Source organism: Cetorhinus maximus, chromosome 15, assembly GCF_964194155.1.
Source record: "Cetorhinus maximus chromosome 15, sCetMax3.hap1.1, whole genome shotgun sequence".
Classification (NCBI taxonomy): Eukaryota; Metazoa; Chordata; class Chondrichthyes; order Lamniformes; family Cetorhinidae; genus Cetorhinus; species Cetorhinus maximus.
In genome coordinates, this window is record NC_135893.1 from 1512555 (window position 1) to 1534361 (window position 21807).

The 21807-nt window shown below is 43.7% G+C and overlaps 1 protein-coding gene across 1 annotated transcript; it reads left to right on the forward strand.

Moving 5' to 3' along the window:
* The first annotated feature begins 4035 nt into the window (after positions 1-4035).
* On the forward strand, positions 4036-21437 carry ybx1 (Y box binding protein 1). The gene is made up of 10 exons (XM_078557682.1): positions 4036-4254; positions 6519-6582; positions 6792-6825; positions 12854-12943; positions 13256-13375; positions 14825-15016; positions 15819-15916; positions 18854-19019; positions 20404-20503; positions 21086-21437. The coding sequence occupies exons 1-9, from the start codon at positions 4059-4061 to the stop codon at positions 20470-20472; spliced, it is 1029 nt and encodes a 342-aa protein (XP_078413808.1). The 5' UTR covers positions 4036-4058; the 3' UTR covers positions 20473-20503; positions 21086-21437.
* The last annotated feature ends 370 nt before the right edge of the window (positions 21438-21807 follow it).

A 21807-nucleotide genomic window follows, 5' to 3' on the forward strand; every position in this document is an offset into this window, starting at 1 on the left:
CTGCAGCATGACTTCCCAGCTTTTATACTCAATACCCCTGCCAATGAAGGCAAGCATGCCATATGCCTTCCTGACTAACTTATCCACCTGCGTTGCCACTTTCAGTGACCTGTGGACCTCTACACCTAGATCCCTCTGCCTGTCAATGCACTTACGGGTTCTGCCATTTACTGTATAATTCCTGCCTGTATTAGACCTTCCAAAATGCATTTGTCCAGATTAAACTCCCTCTGCCATTTCTCCGCCCAAGTCTCCAACCGATCTATATCCCGTTGTATCCTTTGACAATCCTCTTCACTATTTGCAACTCCTCCAACCTTAGTGTCGTCTGCAAACTTACTAATTAGCCCAGTTACATTTTCCTCCAAATCATTTATGTATACTACAAACAGCAAAGGTCCCAGCACTGATCCCTGTGGAACTCCACTAGTCACAACTCTCCATTCAGAAAAGCACCCTTCCACTGCTACCCTCTGTCTTCTATGACCAAGCCAATTCTGTATCCATCTTGCCAGCTCACCTCTGATCCCGTGCGACTTTACCTTCTGTACCAGTCTGCCATGAGGGACCTTGTCAAAGGCCTTACTGAAATCCATGTATATAACACCCACTGCCCTTCTATCGTCGATCATCTTTGTCACTTTCTCTCAAAACTCGATCAAGTTAGTGAGACACGACCTCCCCTTCTCCTGGAATATGTCCAGCCAGAGTTGGCAACCTTATTAAGACACCCAATTACTGATGATTGCAGTTATGAACTGCACACTTTTATTTCAATGACATTTCTACCCAATTTTCTTTTTTTAAAAAAAGCCATAATCCTTCATTCCACTCTCGCTTTACTGTACAATACACTGTGATAAGACCAGTCTCCATTTAAAAGCCTTGTTTATTTTCATTTGCACACTGGGTTCTAACAAAAGACATTTTCAGCCAGAAGCTGGAATTTTAATAAGCCTATGAACCTCAAGTGTGGGAGATTTTGTTTGCACTCCGATCTACGAGCAAGAAAGCATGCAATCTTTCAATGAGAGCTTTGGTTGAAAGTATTATGGCTCAATCGAACGTGCCTGCCACCTTCCTCGGTGCTGATAAGTGGTTTACCAATAGGCACCATCTAAGTACCTCATCAAGTGTGGCTTGTGGTTGGTAGACACCGCTGTCAATCTTCTGTTGTCACCCAGAGGCTTATTCTGGATGCTGATGAGAAAGATTTGGACATGTGCACCTGTGTCCTGGTGCAGCCGCTTATCAGTTGGTGAGTGGGCGGTATTCTGGTTCCCAGGGTGCAGTGGAGCACAAGAGGTCTTTTTTGGGATTTGCCGACAGTGAAGCGTAAGTGAAGGTTGGGCTAAAGGGGAAGGGACTCAGGGGAGCTGAAAGCCAATACGTTTAAGAAATTTGGAGAAAACTGTCAGGACACTGGATGTCTGGTCACCAGCATAACCTTTACAGAACCTGCACTGGACATCCCCATTTAACTCCCAGTTGCAGTGAGTTGGCCTCAGTATTGTAACCTATGGAAGAGTTGAGCTCTGTCAGTGAGTGATTAGACCACAAGACGTAGGAGCAGAAGTGGGCCATTCAGCCCATCGAGTCTGCTCTGCCATTCAATGAGATCATGGCTGATCTGATGATCCTCAACTTGCCTGCCTTTTCCCCATAACCCTTGATTCCCTTACTGATTAAAAATCTGTCTATCTCAGCCTTATATATACTTAATGACCCAGCCTTCACAGTAAAGAATTCCACAGATTCACTACCCTCTGAGAGAAGAAATTCCTCCTCATCTCTTGTCTTAAATGGGCGACCCCTTACCCTGAGATTATACCCTCTGGTCCTAGACTCTCCCACAAGGGGAAAACAGATTCTCAACATCTATCCTGTCAAGCCCCCTAAGAATCTTATATGTTTCAATAAGGGCATCTCATTCTTCTAAACTCCAATGAGTACAGGCCCAACCAACTCAACCTCTCCTCATAAGAAAATCCCTCCATACCCTGGATCAACCTAGTGAACCTTCTCTGGACTGCCTCCAATGCCAGTATATCTTTCCTTAGATAAGGTTGACCAAAACTGCTCACAGTATTCTATGTGTGGTCTAACCAGTGTCTTGTATAGTTTTACCAAGACTTCCCTATTTTTATGTTCCATTCCCTTTGAAATAAAGACCATTCCAGTTGCCTTCCCTATTACCTGCTGAACTTGTATGCTAGCTTTTTGTGATTCATGCATGAGGACCCCCAAATCCCTCTGCAGTCTTTCTCTATTTAAATGATATTCAGATCCTCTATTGTACCTTCCAAAGTGCATAACCTCACATTTTCCCACATTATATACCATCTGCCAAGTTTTTGCCCTCTACTTAACCTGTGTTTATCCCTCTGTAGACTCTGTGTCATCCTCACTGCTCACTTTTCCCCCTATTTATGTGTCATCGCAAACTTGGCGATAGTGCATTCACTTCCCTCATCCAAGTCATTAATATATATTGTAAATAATTGTGGCCCCAGCAATGATCTCTGTGGAACTCCACTAGTTACAGGGTGCCATCCTGAAAATGCTCCCCATATCCCAACTCTCTGCCTTGTATTGGTTAGCAAACCCTCTATCCATGCTAATATACTACCCCCAACACCATGTGCTCTTATCTTATTAAGTAGCCTTATGTGTGGTACCTTATCAAAGGCCTTTTGGAAATCCAAATATATTACATCTACTGGTTCCCCTTTATCTATCCTGTTTGTTACCTCATCAAAGAATTCTAATAAATTTGTCAGACATGATTTCCCCTTTATGAAGCCATGCTGACTCTGCTTGATTATATTATGTATTTCTAAATGCTCTGCTATTACATCCTTTATAATAGACTCTAACATTTGCCCAATGACAGATGTTAAACTATTTGGCCTATAGTTACCTGTTTTTTGTCTCCCCTTTTTGGATAAGGTTGTTACATCAGCAGTTTTCCAATGCTCTGGGACTTGATCTAAGGATTCTTGGAAGATTACTACCAGTGCATCCACTATCTATGTAGCTACTTCCATTAATATCCTAGGATGCAACCCATCGGGTCCAGGGGACTTATCGGCCTTTAGCCCCATTAGTTTCCCTAGTACTTTTTCTCTAGTGATAGTTATTGTATTTATTTCTTCCCCACCCTTTTCCCCCTTGATTATTTAGTATTTTTGGAATGATATTAGGGTCTTCTACCATGAAGACTGATGCAAAGTATTTATTCAACTCCTCTGCCATTTCCTGGTTCTCATTATTATATCCCCAGCCTCATGTTCACTTTGGCTTCTCTCTTCGTTTTTTGCTTATTTGAAGAAGCTCTTACTGTCTGTTTTTATATTACTTGCTAATTTACCCTCATAGCTTATTTTCTCCCTCTTTATTTTTTTGGTCATCTTTTGTTGGTTTTTAAAACTTTCCCAATCCTCTGGCTCACTACTAATCTTTGTCAGATTGTATGTTTTTCCTTTCAATTTGATACTGTCCTTAACTTCCTTGGTTCACCATGGTTGGTTTATCCCCTTCCTACAATCCTTCCTCACTGGGATATATCTTTGTTGTGAGTCATGAACTATTTTCTTAAACGTCTGCCATTGTTCATCAACTGTCTTTTCTGCTAAACTCCTTTCCCAGTCCACTCCAGCTGACTCTGCCCTCGTTCCTTTCCAATTACTCTTTAAGTTGTTTCCCAACCAAGTTTCTCTCACTCAACAGTGACAGGGTTCACCTGCCCACACCTGCCATTCAACCAGGTAGGCGGTTGGAAAGCACCAATCAGAGGAGCGCGGGGGGGCGGGACCTACTCGAGACAATGGAGGCGGTTTGTAGGTGATTGGCAGCTAGGTGGACCAATGGGAAGCGGGTCCTGGATTCCAGCTTCCAATCATGGCCGTTACAGGTGGAATGTTGGGCGCGAAGAGACATGATGGATGTTCGGTCGGGCCAATCCGAGGCGGGCAGGATGCCGAATGCACCAATGGGTGTGGCGGGTGTGGGCGGGCTCTGCCCTGGTATTTATTTGAAATTCTCGCGAGAGGCCAGCCATGTTCTTTCAGCAGAGGGAGAGAAAGAAGAGCGAGCGGAGAGAGCGCAGGAGCCCCCAGCTGAGAGCGGCCCGACTGTACCATCACCCGCAGCCTGACAACACCATGAGCGAGGCCGAGACAGAGCAACAACCCGAACAACAGCAACAGCAACAGCCAGACAAACCCAAATCCCCTGGGGAGAAGAAAGTCATCGGTGAGCGAGCGAGCGGGCGGGAGCCCCCGGCCAGCGGCGGCCCCGGAGGGGTGGAGGGAGGGAGAGAGCGAGCGGGAGGCCCAGGCTTCGGGCCTAGGGGGGGGGTAAAGGGAGGCCCGGGAGCGGGCGCAGGGAGGGGCCCCCAGCGGCGGTGAGGGGAGTGGGCTTCACCGTGTCGTGCGGGAGGGGGGGGTTGAAGCGGGGGGGGGGGGGTGGGGTCCGGCCCCCCCTCCCCCCTGGGGGGGCAGTTGGGTTTTTTTCCGGGGGGGGGGAAGCTGGGCTCCAGTAACGGCCGCGGGCGTCGATCTCACGTGGGATTCAAAAAGCAACGACCCCCTGGGCTCGGGCTGGGGGGAGGGGGGGGCGCGGGGCGGAGCCGCGACCCTTACCCCCCCGCCCCCTCGGGGGGGGGCCTCACGCGGGACATGGAGCGCGGCCCCCGCCCGCCCGCCCATCCGCCCCCGCGGTTAAATTCGGGTTGGTTGGTTGGCGGATCCCGGAAGGATGGCGGATCCTCTATTGTTCGCCTTTCCCGGGGAGGGAGAGAGGCCGGTCCGGGCCCGGCAGCCACGTGTTGCCGTGGGGGTGGGGGGCCCGGGATCCCCACCCCCGGGGCCCGGCCCTGGGGCCCGCCCGCCACATGTCGGCAGCGTGCGGGGAGCCGAGCCTGGGGCCCTGGGAGGCCGCGGCGTTTGGAACCCGCCGCTCGGGACCCGCCTCGAACTCAAACCGCCGCCCGGGAGACGTTGGCGCGGCCGCGTTGGAATGTGGTTCAAACGGGCCGGAGTGGAACTCGCGGCCCCGGCCCGAGCGCCCCGGCCTCTCCCCGCTGGCGGCCCCGACCCCGGCCGGCTCACAGCTGAAGGAGCCGGAACCCGGGGGTGGGGAGAGAGTTTCCAGCCTCCCACAGCCAGCGCCGAGCATGGCCGCCGGTGCGGGGTGAACTTGACGTCCAGTTTAATCCGCATGGCCTTCAGGAGATGTTTTTTGCGTCGTGTCAAGTGCTCTTATCCTGTGACAGCCACTGTGTGATGCAAATGTGCCTCCCTCTCTAATCTGGATTTTGCAGCTTTGTTGACATGGCGGTGAGCCAAGAGGATCTAAGATTTAACTGGACAGTAAACTTTGGTAGTTGCCAAGAACAAAGCGCAAGACTAAATGTGACTGCTCTTAAATGGTTGGGGCCGTGTTGTAGAGGGAGGCTCTCGCCGGGTTTCCCTTTAATGAGTTGTTTTGGCTTATGGGTCACAAGTTTTGGGTGCTCATGGGGGGCTGAGGGTAATTCCTCCATCCATATTAACTTTTTTTTATTTAAAAGATTAATTAGCGGGTGGCAATGCCCAATATAATTGTGCCAACCAAACATGATATTGGTTTTCATTTTCGGTCTGTTGAGTGGATCATTCAATACAGTTTCCTGCCGTCTTGCCAAATGAATATCCCTGGCTACTGATCCCGTCCCTTTGAATAAATGCTGTCTGCTTTTGACAATTGGGGGTGGAGGAGCAGTTTAGTTGTTAACTGACATATAGGTGGTTCACAATAAGTTAGATCATGTGGTGTAGCTGAATTAAACAAAATAACAGTTATAATGACAAGTCAGTTCACTTGGCGCTCTCTCTGCTGAGCTCAGTAAGCCCTTTACACCAGTACTGATGTCATCTGCAGTCACTCTTCATACTGAAATGAAATGAGTTGCCCAGTTGAATGATTTTGAATAAATCCAGCATTTTGATTTGCCAAATTAGCTAACAGTGTTTCATGTCAGCCTGAAGTTTGATTTTGTTATTTATCTATGCTTTAGATGCTTAATAGTCTGGGTTGTTTGGCTAAGTATTTGGGATTGGGTGGGAAAGTGGTATTGAGGTTGAAGATCATCTCTGATCTTATTGAATGGCAGAGCAGACACAGGGCCTACTATTCTCTTCATGCTTTGAAGAATATTTAAGAGGACACTTATTCATGTTCACATTTTACATGTTTCTACAGGTCTTTATAGGAACCCTAATTGTGGTTCTGTTTTGTGTGCGAATGACAGTTATGGGTATGTGTCCTTATCCCATGCAGCCATCTCTATCTGGGTTCTGTCCTGATGAATTTGCAGTCAGGTGGTTATTTACCAGTTGTCTTTAGCAGTTAATTGCAGCTCGTGTGGTTTGAAGTTCTGCAGGGATTTTAGTGCTTATGTGTTCCTAAATTAGATCAGATGTTCATGTATTGAAATTTTGACTCCAGTATTGGAAGCCATATTTTTTTCTTTCTAGCAACAAAGGTTCTTGGAACAGTAAAGTGGTTCAATGTACGAAATGGCTACGGATTTATCAACAGGTCAGTGAACAGTCTCCATGCCTAGTATTTACACTGGAAACGTCTACATAAAACAGTGTAAAATTATTAACATTAGTTTATCATAATGCTCTGAAATGTTGTTAAATTACTGAATAAATTGCCCTGCGGATGTGACTGGGGAAAGAAAATTACTTCAGACAAGTATTCATGATACAAATATGTGAAGTATAACTCTTTTTGCTTTGTAGGAATGATACAAAGGAAGATGTATTTGTACATCAGGTGAGTCCATATTTTAAGATATGCATGCGTATTTCTGGTATAAGTCCCTATGAACTGCTGTTGGAAGTGTGACAAACCAATGGATTGGTATGACTACCAATCAGTGGTGTGCCTCAGTCATGCTGATGGTAAATATGCAATATTAACAGCTCTGTAGGCAAATATGTCGTACCGATTAATGGGATCATGTATGTCTTAATTTGTTTAATTCTTACAGTCCTGATGTTTCCTACAAAAATCCTTCTCCAAATCAAGAACCCTAAACATAGTGCTGAGGCCTATTGCAAAGGGCATCGCTCTGCTTGAACGGCATAAGAGAGGAAAGATCTGCATTTTTATTATAGTGTCTTTTACAACCTAATGATTAGGAGTAGGCAGTTTGGCCCCTACCATTCATTTGGTTTATGGCTGTTCTGTATCTCCACTCCAGTTATCGACTTTCCTCTATATAACTTGCAAGAGCAAATTATTATGGACCCTAGAAATCTGAAATAAAAATAAAATGCTGGGAATACTCAGTGTGAGAAATCATGTTTACCCAATTTATTGGAGTTATTTGAAGAAGTAGCATAGGAGCTAGTAATACTGGCATGGATGAAGGGTTGGTTAATGGGCAGAAAACAATAGGAATAAATGGGTCATTCTCGCGTTGGCAGGCTGTGACTAGTGGGCTACCGTAAGGATCAGTACCAGCTGTTCACAGTATATATCAATGATTTGGATGTGGGGACCAAATGTAACATTTCCAAGTTTGTGGATGACGCAAAGCTGGACGGGAATGTGTTGCGAGGAAGATGTAAAGTGGCTTCAAGAGTATTTGGACAGACTTGGTGAGTGGGGAAGAACATGGCAAATGGATTGTATTGTGGAAAAATATGAGGTTATCCACTTTGGTACGAGGGACAGGTGTGCAGAGATTTTTTAAATGGTGATGGATTAGAAAGTGCAGATGTATCAAAGGACCCGAGTGTCCTCATCAGTAAGTCAGTGAAGGCTAACATGCAGGTGCAACGGGCAATTTGGAAGGCTAATGATATGTTGGCCTTTATCGTAAGAGGATTTGAGTACAGGAGTAGTGAAGTCTTGCGTCCAATTTTGTAGAACCTTGGTTAGAACTCACCCGGAGTACTGTGTGCAGTTTTGGTCCCCTTAGCTTAGGAAGGATATTATTGCCACAGAGGGAGTGCAACAACGGTTCACCAGACTTTTTCCAGGGATGGCAGGACTATCCTGTGAAGAGAGATGGGAAACTGACCGTAATCTAGAGTTTCAAAGAATGAGAGGTGGTCTCATTGAAACCTACAGAATACTTAAAGGAATAGGCAGGATAGATGCAGATAAGGTGTTTCCCCTGGTTGGGGAGTCTAGAACCAGGGGAGACAATTTCAAAATAAGGAGGATGCCACTTAGGACTGAGATGAGGAGAAATTTTTTTTTCAGGCAGGGGACTCTGTGATTCTAGTTGTGAATCTTTGGAATTTTCTACCTCTGAGGACTATGGAAGCTCAATTGTTGAGTATGTTTAAAGTAGAGATTGGCATTTAGAAATCTGTCAATGACGTACAGTTATATGGGGATAGTATGGGGGTGAAGACATTGAAGTGGATGATCAGTCATGATCAGATTGAATGGCAGAGTAGGCTCAATGGGCTGAATGGTCTACTCCTGTTCCTAAGTAACGTGCTGTAGATAAAGTGGAAACAGTGGATCGACTGGATTTGCTGAAGGCATTTGATAAATTGCCACATCAAAGGTTATTGTGGAAAATAAAAGCTCATGGTGTAAGGGGTAACATACTGGCATGGATAGAAGATTGGCTAGCTAATCGAAAACAGTAGGCATAAATGGGGCATTTTCTGGTTGTAAGATGTAAGAAAGTGGTGTGCCACAGGGATCTGTGCTGAGGCCTTAACTTTCTTACAATTTATATAAATAACTTGGATAAAGGGACTGAAGATATGGTTGTTAAATTTGCTGATGATACAAAGATAAGTAGAAAAGTAAGCTGTGAAAGGGACACGAAGGGATTTGGATAAGTGAGTGGGCAAAGATCTGGTAAATGGAGCATAATGTGGGAAAATGTGTAATTGTCCATTTTAGCATGAAAAAGAAGCATATTTAAATGGTGAGAGGATGCAACACTGAGATTCAGAGGGATCCAGAGGTCCTAGTGCATGAATTACCAAAGTTATTATGCAGGTACAGAAAAGCTGTAGGAAAGCTAATAGAATGTTATCGTTTATTGTAAGAGGAATTGAATACAAAAGTAGGGAGGTTATGCTTCAGTTATACAGGGCATTGGTGAGACCACATCTGGAGTAGTATTGATCTCCTTATTTAAGGAAGGATGTAAATCTGTTGGAAGCAGTTCAGAGGTTTACTAGACTAAATACCTGGAATGGGTCTGTTGTCTTATGAGGAAAGGTTGGACAGGCTAGGCCTTGTATCTGCTGGAGTTTAGAGATTAAGAGGCTACTTGATTGAAACATATAAGATCCTGAGGGGTCTTGACGGTGGATGCGGAGAGGATGTTTCCTCTTGTGGGAGAACCTAAAACTATAGGTCACTGTTTAAAAATAAGGCGTCGCCCATTTACGACAGATGAGGATAAATATTTTCCTGAGGGTCGCGAGCCTTTGGAACTCTCTTCCTCCAAAAGGCGGTGGATATTTTTAAGGCAAAGGTAGGTAGATTTTTGAGATGCAAGGGAGTGAAAGGTTGTCGGGTGTAGGTGGGAATGTAGAGTTGAAGTTAGTCTCATCAGCCAAGATCTTATTGAATGGCAAAGCAGGCTTTGTCTACTCATTTGTATGTTCGTACGCCTGGCAGCTTTCAGGCTGGTGAGCTTTCATCAGAAAGGAGTTCTAAAGAAGGATCATTGACCATAAACATTTGTTTCTCTCACCACAAATACTGCCAGACCTGCTGAGTGTTTCCAAAAATCTTAACTCTTCTAATTTTTCAGTTGTCTTCGCATCAAATTATTGAAGGGAGAGTCTTCCAGATTTTCAATTACTTAAGCAAAGTCCTTCCTGACATCACACCTGAACAACAAACTAAAGCTGAATAGACCTGGATCTGAGGGGCTAGTGCTGGGTTCTAACAAACAGGCTGTGTATGAGAAGTTGGAGATAATCTGGACAGGGCAAAGGCTATCATGTGCAAGCTTTTGTAGTCTGCTCCTGTGATAACTGGACCAGTTGAACTTAAATTCTCTATCAGTTTATTATATGTATAGTTTCAGTTTTGCACAATGTAGGCCCAAAGGGAGGGGGAAACCTGTCGGTTTCTGAGAACACAAGCTAGATTTCTAAAAGAAGCAAGAGAATGATATATGCCATTTACTATAGATAAATAAGGAAAGTGGGTAGGTGGAAGATGGCTTGATTATAGTGCACTAGCCAGTATGATACAAAGATAAGTAGAAAAGTAAGCTGTGAAAGGGACATGAAGGGATTTGGATAAGTGAGTGGGCAAAGATCTGGTAAATGGAGCATAATGGGGGAAAATGTGAAATTGTCCATTTTAGCATGAAAAAGAAGCATATTATCTAAATGGTGAGAGAATGCAACACTGAGATTCAGAGGGATCCAGAGGTCCTAGTGCATGAATTACCAAAGTTAGTATGCAGGTACAGAAAAGCTGTAGCCAGATTTGGTTAGGCTTTGGATGTTAGCAGTGACAAAGGATTGCTAAATTACTACAGTAGATTTACAGATGTGCAAAACAAGGGCAAGGTGGAATGCTCATATTAGATAATTTCAAGGCAATGAGTAATTTGAGCTCCTTTCATTAATTTAGTTATGTTACCAGCAGGATAATTTTAAGTGCAAGCTAGATGAACTTTTCCTAAAGCAGGTGCATGACATTATAAGAGAGAATCTGATAGTGTTGAGTTTAGTACGTGTTATATCTTGATGAGGAAAAATACCTTTTACACTTAATAGTTGAAAATAAAGACCAGGACGCCAACAGCGCATGCTTAACCTGCACCATTGCATCAGCTGGTTCCATTGATGAACTCCTGGGATGCCTCTGCGTGCTCAAGGAGCCCACGGACCCCCATTTGAGAACCACTGCATTTAAACAATCATTGTCCATAGTATAATATACATCTAGGTTGAAAGGTGATGCTCAACTTAAAAATTGATTGTAGGTGGAAAGAATGACTTGAAGGAGATCAGAAGTTTCTTTGATTTAGAGGTAATTGGATAAGCTTTCATAGAAAATAGAAGCAGGTGTAAGTCATTCAGCCCTGTGAGTCTGCTCCTCATTCAACAATCCTGCCATCCCAGGGACCAGTCTGGGAACCTTCGCTGCACTCCCTGTATGGCAGGTATATCCTTTCTGAGGTAAGGAGACCAAAACATTATACAATACCCCAGATGTGGTCTCACCAAGGCCCTGTACAGCTGCAGTAAGACATTTTTGCTCCTGTACTCGAGTCCTCTCGCAATGAAGGTCAACATATCATTTTCCTTAATTGCTTGCTGCACCTGCATGCCTGCTTTCAGTGACTGGTGTACAAGGGCACCCAGGCCCCTTTATACATCAACATGTCCCAATTTATCACCATTTAAATAATACTCTGCCATTCTGTTTTTCGTACCAAAGTGGATAACTTCACACTTATCCACATTGTACTGCATCTGCCATGTATTTTCCCACTCACTCGATCTGTCTAAATCACCTTGAAGCCTCTTAACAGCCTCCCCATCGTTCACATTCCCACCAAGTTTTGTCATCAGCAAACTTGGTTTCTCATCCAACTCATTAATTTTTATTGTGAACAGCTGGGGCCCAAGCACTGATCCTTGCAGTACCCCGCTAGTCACTGCCTGCCACTCCGACAAAGACCCATTTATTCTTGCCCTCTATTTCCTATCTGGGGATTTATCGGCTTTCAGTCCCGTTAATTTTTCCAGCACTATTGTTTGGGTAATATTAATTTCCCTCAATTCCTCCTTCTCGTTGGATCCTTGGTTCCCTAGTATTTCTGGGAAGTTATTTGTGCCTCCCTCTGAAGACAGAACTAAAGTAGTTGTTTAATTGCTCTGCCATTTCCTTGTTTTCTATTATAAATTTCAGACTGTAAGGGACCTACATTTGTCTTCACTAATCTTTCTTTTTACATACTCTTCCTTCTCAACTGTGGTGGAAGTATCCAGGAGTGGCTGTTTGAGCTTAAGAGAACCTGACGAGTGAGGTAGACGGTTAATATTAGAGGGTTGTGACTGATGCAGGTGAGGGAAAGGTTCTTCATAAGCATTTTCATTTAGGGGTACAGAATATATTGGAAGGGCCTCCAGTATGTGAATAACAGGTCTTGTCAATACTAGTAAATGGAAGCTTGGCATTGTTCTGCATCTGGCTGTTAATTAATTGGTCAGCTATTGAGCCAAGCTTAATTTCCTATATTTAGGTTGTACAGGAGTTGGTTACTATTGACAATTCTTGCTTCTGGCTAATCCAATCAGTCACCTTTTCAGGTGTTATGTTATTTTGTGATGTGGTCAGTGTGGTTGTAGTGTAGTTTAGGTTTGAACAGTTCTTTTTATCTGCAGTTTACTTAGTGCTGAAAATCGAGCTGCTGCAGTTAAGTGCTGTTGGAACCCATGCTATACTTTCAATAGACTTGAATGTGCTGCTGGATCTTGTCTGGCTAAATATCTGGAGATGGGCTGTACTTGGATTTTAATGCAGTACAGTGCTCTATAAATTCCATGGGATTGTTGTAGTTAGCATCTGTAGACACTCCCCCTCAATAACAGAAAATACTCGTAATACTCAGCAGCCAGGTCTCATCTGTAGATAGAAACACTTAATATTTCAGATTGATCCTTCAGGAGAGCTCTTTCCCCTGATGAACTGCGAGGCATTCTAATGCTCATTGTCTTGCATGTTGAGTAAGAATTACTGTTCTCCAAATAAGTTCTATTTCCCATAATTGTCAAAGCTTTATTTAAAGGCTGTAAATGTGAAGGAAATGAAGATTGTAAATCTTACTGAGGCACTGAACTCTTTACAGACTGCCATAAAGAAGAATAACCCACGGAAATACCTACGTAGTGTTGGAGACGGTGAAACTGTGGAGTTTGACGTAGTGGAAGGTGAAAAGGTATTGCATAATTTCAGTTAAGTTGTTTTATGGCTCTGTTGCAATAGGATATATTTTTTGTCAATTGTGAAGCCATTTCCCTGGTTCTGTAGCACCTTTGGCTATAATTTTTTTTATGAACGAAAGTTACTAACCGTTTCTAATTCTCTTAAGTTAGATCTGTTGAGGTAGGATTTATAACATGTATTTCCTACAGAAATGCAAAGAAGATGCATGGCGTGTTCTCAACCTAAATGAACACCACTATAATTTTTGTTTGTGTGTATAGTTCAAATTTTGTTTTAGTTTTAATATAGCACTTCTGCTTCGTAGGGTGCAGAGGCGGCAAACGTCACTGGTCCAGGTGGAGTTCCAGTCCAAGGAAGCCGATATGCTGCGGACCGAAATCGTTACCGTCGCTATAACCCTCGCCGTCGAGGGCCACCACGTAATGTAAATATAGAAAGTTTTTAGATGTCTAATTATTTCCATTAACGTACTGATAGTCTCATTACGGATAATTCTGTCCTCATTTGCAAAGGCAGCTAGGTAACAATGTTGCTTTGTGGAGGTTCCTCCAAATGGAACTAAATAACATCTGCTTCTGAATCTGGAGCTGCAAAGCAGTACTGGAGATAGCTATGTATGTGAAAAAGATGGACAAAATAATAAATATTGGCAGCTGCTTGCTATAACTAATCATTAAAAAGACTGAGAATCTGCATCTCATGCACTAACTTGTATAACTGAGACAGATCTTTAGTGTCCTGGGTAATTGAGGAATATGGGAAGTGGGCAGTAAAGTGGAGTTAAAGCCAAAGATCCAACATAATGTATTCAATGGCGGAGAAGGCTCAATGGGCCATATGATCCACTCCTATTCCTATTTTGGTTGGACAAAATTATACCTATTATTTAATCAACCCTCTTCAATGTACCCTACAGTCTTAACACAGACACATGTAAATTCAAATGATAATATTTGGGCCACATTTATTTGTTGTGAAAATAATAGAGGACATTAAACTGTTCCAAAGTGAAATTTTTGGAATAATTTCAATATAAAGGTGTTTACCTTAAGATTTTTCTATTTTGCTGATGCTGAGATTACTTTGCAAGCATAGTTTAATTTTCCTTAGTGACTAAGCAAATACCAGTATGTTTATAACTGAGTAAATTAGTTTCTATAATGCAAAGTTGTGAAACTGAGAGCTCAAAGGTCATGGTTTCCTAAATTGCCAAAATATTCATGTGGGATTTAGTTAGTTTACTCTAGATTTTCCTCTGCTTCTGACACTAATTCGAAGGGTATGTTTTATACTTCATATTTTATACTAGATAGAAAAATACCAAGAGGCTGATTTGGACATTTGGTAAAACTGGTTTGACATTGTTCAGAATTTGCATTCCATCTAGCATGACAATCAAATCCCAATTCTTTCATGGGGTGGGTAGGTGTCGCTGGCAAGGCTAGCGTTTATTGCCCAACCCTAGTTGCCCTTGAACTGAGTGGCTTGCTATGGATCTGGAGTCACATGTAGCCCAGACCAGGTGAGGACAGCAGATTTCCTTCCCTAAAGGGCATGAGTTGAACCAGGTGGGTTTTTACAATTGATAATTTCATGGCACCATTACTGAGACTAGCTTTCAATTCCAGATTTTATTAATTTAATTTCTACCAGCTGCCATGATGGAATTTGAACACTTCCCCAGGGCATTAGCCATGGGCTCTGGATTGCAAGTCCAGTGATATTACCACTGCACCACTGTTTTCCCAGACCCATTGAGATTATTGCATCCAAGATACCTTTTGTTTGCTCCTTGCCTGCAGATTTACTGGCACGTGCCCAAATAGTGTTAGCAGTTCAATTTAAATTAATCTTCTGTGTGGTTTTTAATTAGTACCAACAGAACATTGAAGGTGGAGAGAAAGGAGACGGAGCAGAGACAGCAACAGATGGAGAAAACCAGGAATATCAAAATCAACAGCATCGTCCTCCATACAGAAGACAGCGCTATCCACCTTACTTTGTTCGTCGCCGCTATGGTCGCCGTCCACAATATAGCAACCAGCCTCAGGGAGAAATTACTGAGGTAGCATAAAGGCAATAAATTGTAGAAATTGCTGTTTGCAAATTTGGTCAATTGGTTTATTGAAGTATTGGCAATTTTCCAAATGGTGCTAAAAGTTTTGTGACTTTGCACCCATTGCTACTTAGCAGGAGCAATAGAGGAATCCTCGAACTGCCAGGTACTAACTAGCATTTGTTTCACTAGAGGGAGCTAGTAACTGACTTTCCTTTCTAGATAAGGAAAACTCTTCGACCTAGTGCAGTGAGCCAGGAAAAATAGACTTTTTCCCTTCCCTGCCCTGTAACATATTGTTTCTAGAAGAATTGTATGTTTTTATCTTCATTTTGTATATCAATCACGATAACTAACTTTGTCCTAAATTTTCCTTTCACCAGTTTGGATCTGTATCGCACAGATGTTGCAACACACAGAATGGGATTTTCTGGCCCTGCCGTGGCTGGAAAGTCCACCGACTTTCGGCAGAACCAGACGATCCTGGTGGCAGGTGGGCCTGGAAAATCCCGGCCAAAAATGCCAAAACAGGGTGACTGCAAACTTAGACTAGATAACAAGAAATGTTAGTTCTGTTTCCGTTGTAGCTGTTGTTCATTTTGAGTCTACTTTATAGTGTTGGTCATTTGAATTTCCTTTACCTGCATGTTTATGGTTTAATGACTTCAATCAGAACCACTGGTAATCATTTACTGACAGCCTGCAGGTGAAATTTATTATGTAACTATAATTAAGAATTTGTATATTGGGCCTTTGGGAACAAAGGGGCCATGTTAAAGTTCTAATAGTTTTTATTCTTTTGCTATAAAAGGGTGGTGAAATAAATGAAAACCAAGTTGCTGGGGAAGAAGGTGGTAAACCCAACAGAGGACAAAATCGTTTTAGGGGCTACCGTCCACGCTACCGCAGGTATGTTGCAGCTACTTATGTAGCTATTGAACTGTAGCCTTTTTTTCTCGTGCATGATTCCTTGATGGAAACCTGTTAGCGCTCAGAATTATGTTTGGTGATCATGTTTGGGATACATTCAGAACAGACCTAGAAACTAAACACTGGGTATCCAGTGGGCCATCAGCAGCAGAATTATAGTCAACCACAACCTGTAAGCTCATGGCATGTCTCTCTCTCTCACCCCCCCCCCCCCCCCCAATATTACCATCAAGTCACCGGATCAACCCTGGTTCAATGAAGAGTGCGGGACAGCATTTTTATTCTTGCATGGGATGTGAGCATCGCTGGCAAAGCCTGTCTTTATTAGCCATCCCTACTACCCTTGAACTGAGTGGCTTGCTAGGCCACTTTAGAGGGCAGATAAAAGTCAGCCACATTACTGTGGATCTGCAGTCACGTAGCTCAGACCAGGTGAGGACAGCAGATTTCCTTCCCTAAAGGATATTAGTGAACCAGATGGGTTTTTACAACAGTTGATGGTTTCATGGTCACCAGTACTGGAATCAATTCCAGATTATACTAATTGAATTCCACCAGCTGCTGTGGTGGGATTTGAACCCACGTCCCTAAAGCATTAACCTGGGCCTCTGGACTAACGTCCAGTGACGTTACCACTACGCCACCGTCTCCCAGGAGCAGCACCAGGGCATAGCTAAAAATGAAGTGTCAGCCAACTGAAGCTACAACATAAGATCACTTTCATGCCAAACAGAGTAAGCAGCAGGCGATAGGCAGAGCAAAGGGACCCCACAAGCTATGGATCAGATCAAACCTCAGCAGTCCTACCACATCCAGTTGTGAATGGTGGTGGACAATTAAACAACCAGGAGGAGGTGGCTCCACAAATATCATCAGTGACAGGGGAGCCAAGCAAATCAGTACAAAGGACAAAGTTGAAACATTTGCAACCACCATTTGTAAGCCAGAAGTGCTGAGTGGATGATGCCCAGCATCACATACCAACCTTCAGCCAGTTTGATTCATTCCGCGTGATATCAAAAGACGACTGAAGGCTTTGGATACTGCAAAGGCTATGAGCCCTAACAACATCCCGGCAACAGTACGAAAGACTTGTACTCCGGACCTCCCATCCTAGCAGGAGTTCCTCGGTAGCGTCCTCTGCCCAACAGCTGCTGTTTCAAAGACGGATCTTCCATCATGAGGTCCGAAGTGGGGATGTTATCTGATGGTTGCACAATGTTCACCATTCACAGCTCCCCAGATACTGAAGCAAGTCCATGTCCAAATGCAGCAAGACCTGGACAATATCCAGGCTTGGGCTGACAAATGGCAAGTCACGCCTCACAGATGTCAGGCAACGCCGACAAGAGAGAATCTAACCATTGCCCCTTGACGTTCAATGGCATTACCATCACTGAATCCCCAACTATCAACATCCTAGTGGGGTTACCATTGACCAGAAACTGAACTGGACTAGCCATATGAATACTGCGGCTACGAGGGCAGGTCAGAGGCTAGGAATCCTGCGATGAGTAACTCGCCTCCTGACACCCCAAAGTCTGTCCACCACCTACAAGGCATGAGTCAGGAGTGTGATGGAATATTCCCCACTTGCCTGGATGAGTGCAGCTCCCACGACTCTCAGAATGCTTGACACTGTTCAGGACAAAGCCCTCTTGATTGTCACCACATCCACAAACATTCACTCCCTCCACCACAGACATACAGTAGCAGCAGTGTGCACCAGCTACAAGATGCGCTGCAGGAATTCACCAAGGCTCCTCCGACATCTTTAATATCTAGCCATCTAGAAGGACAAGGGCAGCAGTTGGATGGGAACACCACCACCTGGAAGTCCCCCTCCAAGCCACTCACCATCCTGACTTGGAAATATATAGCCTTTCCTTCACTGTCACTGGGTCAAAATCCCTTAACTCCCTTCCTAGCAGCACTGTGGGTGTATTTACACCGCATGGACTACAGCGGTTCAAGAAGGCAGCTCACTACCACCTTCTCAGTGACAATTGGGGATGGGTGATATATACTGGCCCAGCCAACGAAGCCCACGTCCCTCCTGTGTATGAATTTTAAAAAAACTAGCCATGCCGCTAGCCAAGCTGTTCCAGTACAGCTACAACACTAGCATCTGTCCAACAATGTGGAAAATTGCCCAGGTGTGTCCTGTGCCCACAATCCACCCAATTAATACCCCATTAGTCTCCTCGATCAACAGCAAAAATTGTGAAAGGTGTCATGTCAAAGGTACTATTAAGTGGCACTTAAACAACAATGACCTGCTTGCCAGTGCTCAGTTTGTGTTCTGCCAGGGCCATTCGGCTCCTGAGCTTGTTATAGCCTTGACCCAAACATGGACAAGAATGGAGATTGAGGTGAGAGTGATTGCCCTTGACATCAAGGCAGCATTTGACCAAGTGTGGCATCAAGGATACCTGCCAAATTGAAGTCAATGCAAATCAGTGAAAACTGCAATGGTTGGAGTCATACCTAGCACAGAGATGTATTGCAGCAACTCACAGCTTATTCCTTGTGTGCCAGTGTTATCTGAAATTGTAAGCAGTAACATTGCTTTAAACTGCCATTTGTTTCTCTCTTCCATCACTCTCATCAACTCCCCTGCCCCCACCGGCCTCAGCAATTTATGCTGATATTACTCTAGGTCCGGTTTTGAGGAGAGTGGGGAGGAAAGTGGGAATCTGTTGTATATCTCTGTGGCCGCAGTTGAAGTTCAGAGCCTATTGCCACCTGCCAGAAATTGATGGCACATGTCATTTGGTTGGAACTTAAATCCAGTATGTGTTGATTGCTGAAGGGGGATATGTTGAACTTGCATTGAGCTTGCTGATCGATTGAAAACTGCAGGTGTTGCATCTAATGCCATGGTGAAATTAGTTTCAATTAATTGATTTGCCACAGAGGACCTCCTCGTCCACGTCCACCAAGGGAGGGAAGTAGTGAAGAAGATAAAGAAAATCAAGGGGATGGCCAGCAAGACCAACAGTCACACCCCAGACGATTTCGCCGCAACTACAACTATAGGCGTCGTCGACCACAAAACCCTAAACCAAAAGATGGCGAGGAGGTAAGTTTATGATTACCGTTGCTGTCTGCTGAAACTGCATATGAAGGTAAATTTGCTAGACATGATGCATTTATATTTGTGCTCTTTACTATTGAATTGAGGCTGTCTCTGCCATGTTCCTCCCATTGCCTAGCACTTAACCAACTTCTTTCTGTGGTTTCTTTTCTATCTTGCCTTGTGCCTTCGAGTTCATCTTGTCCATCAGACCTACCTCCAAGCTCCCTTCCCAGCCTCATGCTAGCTGATATTATAAATTGTTAACTCTCTTCAGGTACTGTCCCCCTCCCTTTCAAATCTGCAATTGTTTCACACCTGTGACACCTGCCCTTGCAAGCTCACTCCATCTTTAACCTTTTTCTCACCCCTCAAATCTCTGCCCATTTTGCAACTGAGTTTGAGCTTGTTCTATTTGGTTTGACTGCACTGAAATTACCCTAATCAAAGTTGCACAATAATGTCCTTCATCCTTCTGACCTGTGACATAATTGGCAACACCATCCTCCTCTGGTACCCCATCTTTGTTTTCCAGTTGAGCAAGACTGCTTTGCATGGTTCTGCATTTGTGTACTCTGGTAGTAACCAGAGAATCTGTTGCCAAGGTTTCTCATCGTAACCCCTCCATTGTTACCTCTGTCCTTGGTCTCCTCCAGTCTGTCATCTACAGGTGCCCTTCAGCTGCGTATCCAAAAACATGTCTAGTTCTATGTATGTTGGCTGTATCCTTCCCCAGCCCCTCCACTCTGCTAGAATACGCCAGTTCTGGATGAGCTGACAAAATCTCTGATTAAGCATTTGGGAAGACTGAACCTATTGTCTGTCCCCTACAACAAATGCTGTCCCCTCATCCTTGGTTCCATCCCCCCTCAATAGTCTTTAATGTGGACTGAACCAGACAGCTGACAAGCTATTTGACCGTGAGCTGAACGTCAATCCAGACTTTGCATCAGTCCATCTGCTACTGGAACCTTTCTTTTCATACTCTTGTTACCTCCAGATGTGACTATCTCATTGTTCTCTTGGGGTGGCCTCCCATCCTCCTCTTAATTTGAGGTCATCCAAAACTTGGCCTGTATCCTGACTTGTCCCTGATTGCCCAACTGTGTTCACTGGCCTCCATTGGCTCCCAGTTTCTGAACATCTTTTTTCAGCATGTTAATCCTTTTGTTCAAATCTCTCTCCTCCCCCCCCCCCCCACCCCACCCAGTTACCACCTCCAGCCCTACAACTCTGGCCTCTTCTCCAACCCTCATTCCCTTCACCCCACCATAGATGGATGTGCCTCCAGCTGTCTAGGCTTAAGCTCTGGAACCTTCTACCTTAACTTCTCTTCTCTCCTCCTCTAAGTTCTATCTCTGACCAAGCTTTGGTTCTTTCTGCTTTTCAGACCAAGGCACCCGAAACACCAGCTGAGAACATCTCTGCTCCGGAGACCGAGCAGGGCAATGCTGAGTAACACCAGCTCAGCGTCTCTTAACATCAACTAAGTAAGTATTATGATATTTGTATTCATCTTCCTTGATTGTTGTACCATAAAATACAGAATGGTTACATTAGCAATTAACAAAAGAGCAACGATGGAGTAAGATGTATGGCATGATGGGCTTGCAATCCCAGAAAATGGGTGACTTCATACTGTGACTGCATCTGCATAGTGCCAGCTACAGTGTGTATATATGCAGAATTTTGACTGTATTTCAAAGACTGGATATCAGGAAGCCTCTTTGAGGATGAAATATTCTAGCTGTTTATGAAAGCAGCATTACTGTGTGCATTTGTCATGCAACACAAGGACATTTATTACTGAGAAAGACCAAGTTAACGTTTCGAGTCCGTATGACTCTTCAGAGCTCTGAAGAAGAGTCATATGGACTCGAAACGTTAATTCTGTCTTTCTCTCCACAAATGCTGTTAGACCTGCTGAGTTGTTCCAGCATTTTCTGTTTTTGTTTCAGATTTCCGGCATCTGCAGTATTTTGCTTTTATGTTGACATTTGTTACTTGTTAGCCTGGCATTTAGTTGATTTGTCAATATAAAGGCAATAAATACTCTACATTTGTCTTAACAGTTTTGTCATCAAACGAAGACCATCAAAGTCAAATTCCAGCAATAATAAGAAAAGTGAACTTTCGACTGTAATGAAGATCTGCAGTGCTTGCATACAGTTGACCAGATACCAGAACGTTTCACACTAGTAAACCTATGCAGCATGGTTTCTTAACCTTTCCTGGAACTGCTTTTTGGAACTGGCTTAAAACAGATTTTGTAGATGGTCTATTTTCCTTTTTACTTCAGATGGTTTTTAAGCTTATTTGATATCTGGTCAATTTGAATTTTTGAAATACCAGTTTTTAATTTGTAAGCATTGTACACCTGAAATTTAAGTACAACCGGGCATGTAATAAAGGTCCGAAAGAACACCATTCGATGTCTTCATTAAATGTAACCATACGATAAATCCTGTGAAGTTTCAGCAGGATATGGTGCTGAATGATCTGTTGTCATTACCCATCTATATTGATTTCAGCCTTTGGAGATGAAATTAAAGATTAAGTAAAAGCTGAGATGATAAATCTCCAACCCAGTTGATTCTACTTTTAACGCATCTACCTCCTCTCTCGAGTCAAAGTTGTTGGGTTCAAGCCTCACCCTTTAATACATAAACCAGCATAGTGTTGAGTGAATGCTGCACTATTGGAGGTGCAGGTGAGAAGTGAAAGATAACATGGTCTTTTTTATTTTAAGAGATGTGGGTGTTGCTGGTGCTGGTGAGCATGTATTGCTTATCTC

Bases quoted from the DNA above. Each gene is read 5' to 3' on its own strand.
- ybx1 (XM_078557682.1), top strand. From the start codon at position 4,059: ATGTTCTTTCAGCAGAGGGAGAGAAAGAAGAGCGAGCGGAGAGAGCGC. The intron at 12,944-13,255 runs GTATTGCATAAT...TCTGCTTCGTAG, and splicing joins ACGTAGTGGAAGGTGAAAAG to GGTGCAGAGGCGGCAAACGT. The intron at 13,376-14,824 runs GTAAATATAGAA...GTTTTTAATTAG, and splicing joins GTCGAGGGCCACCACGTAAT to TACCAACAGAACATTGAAGG.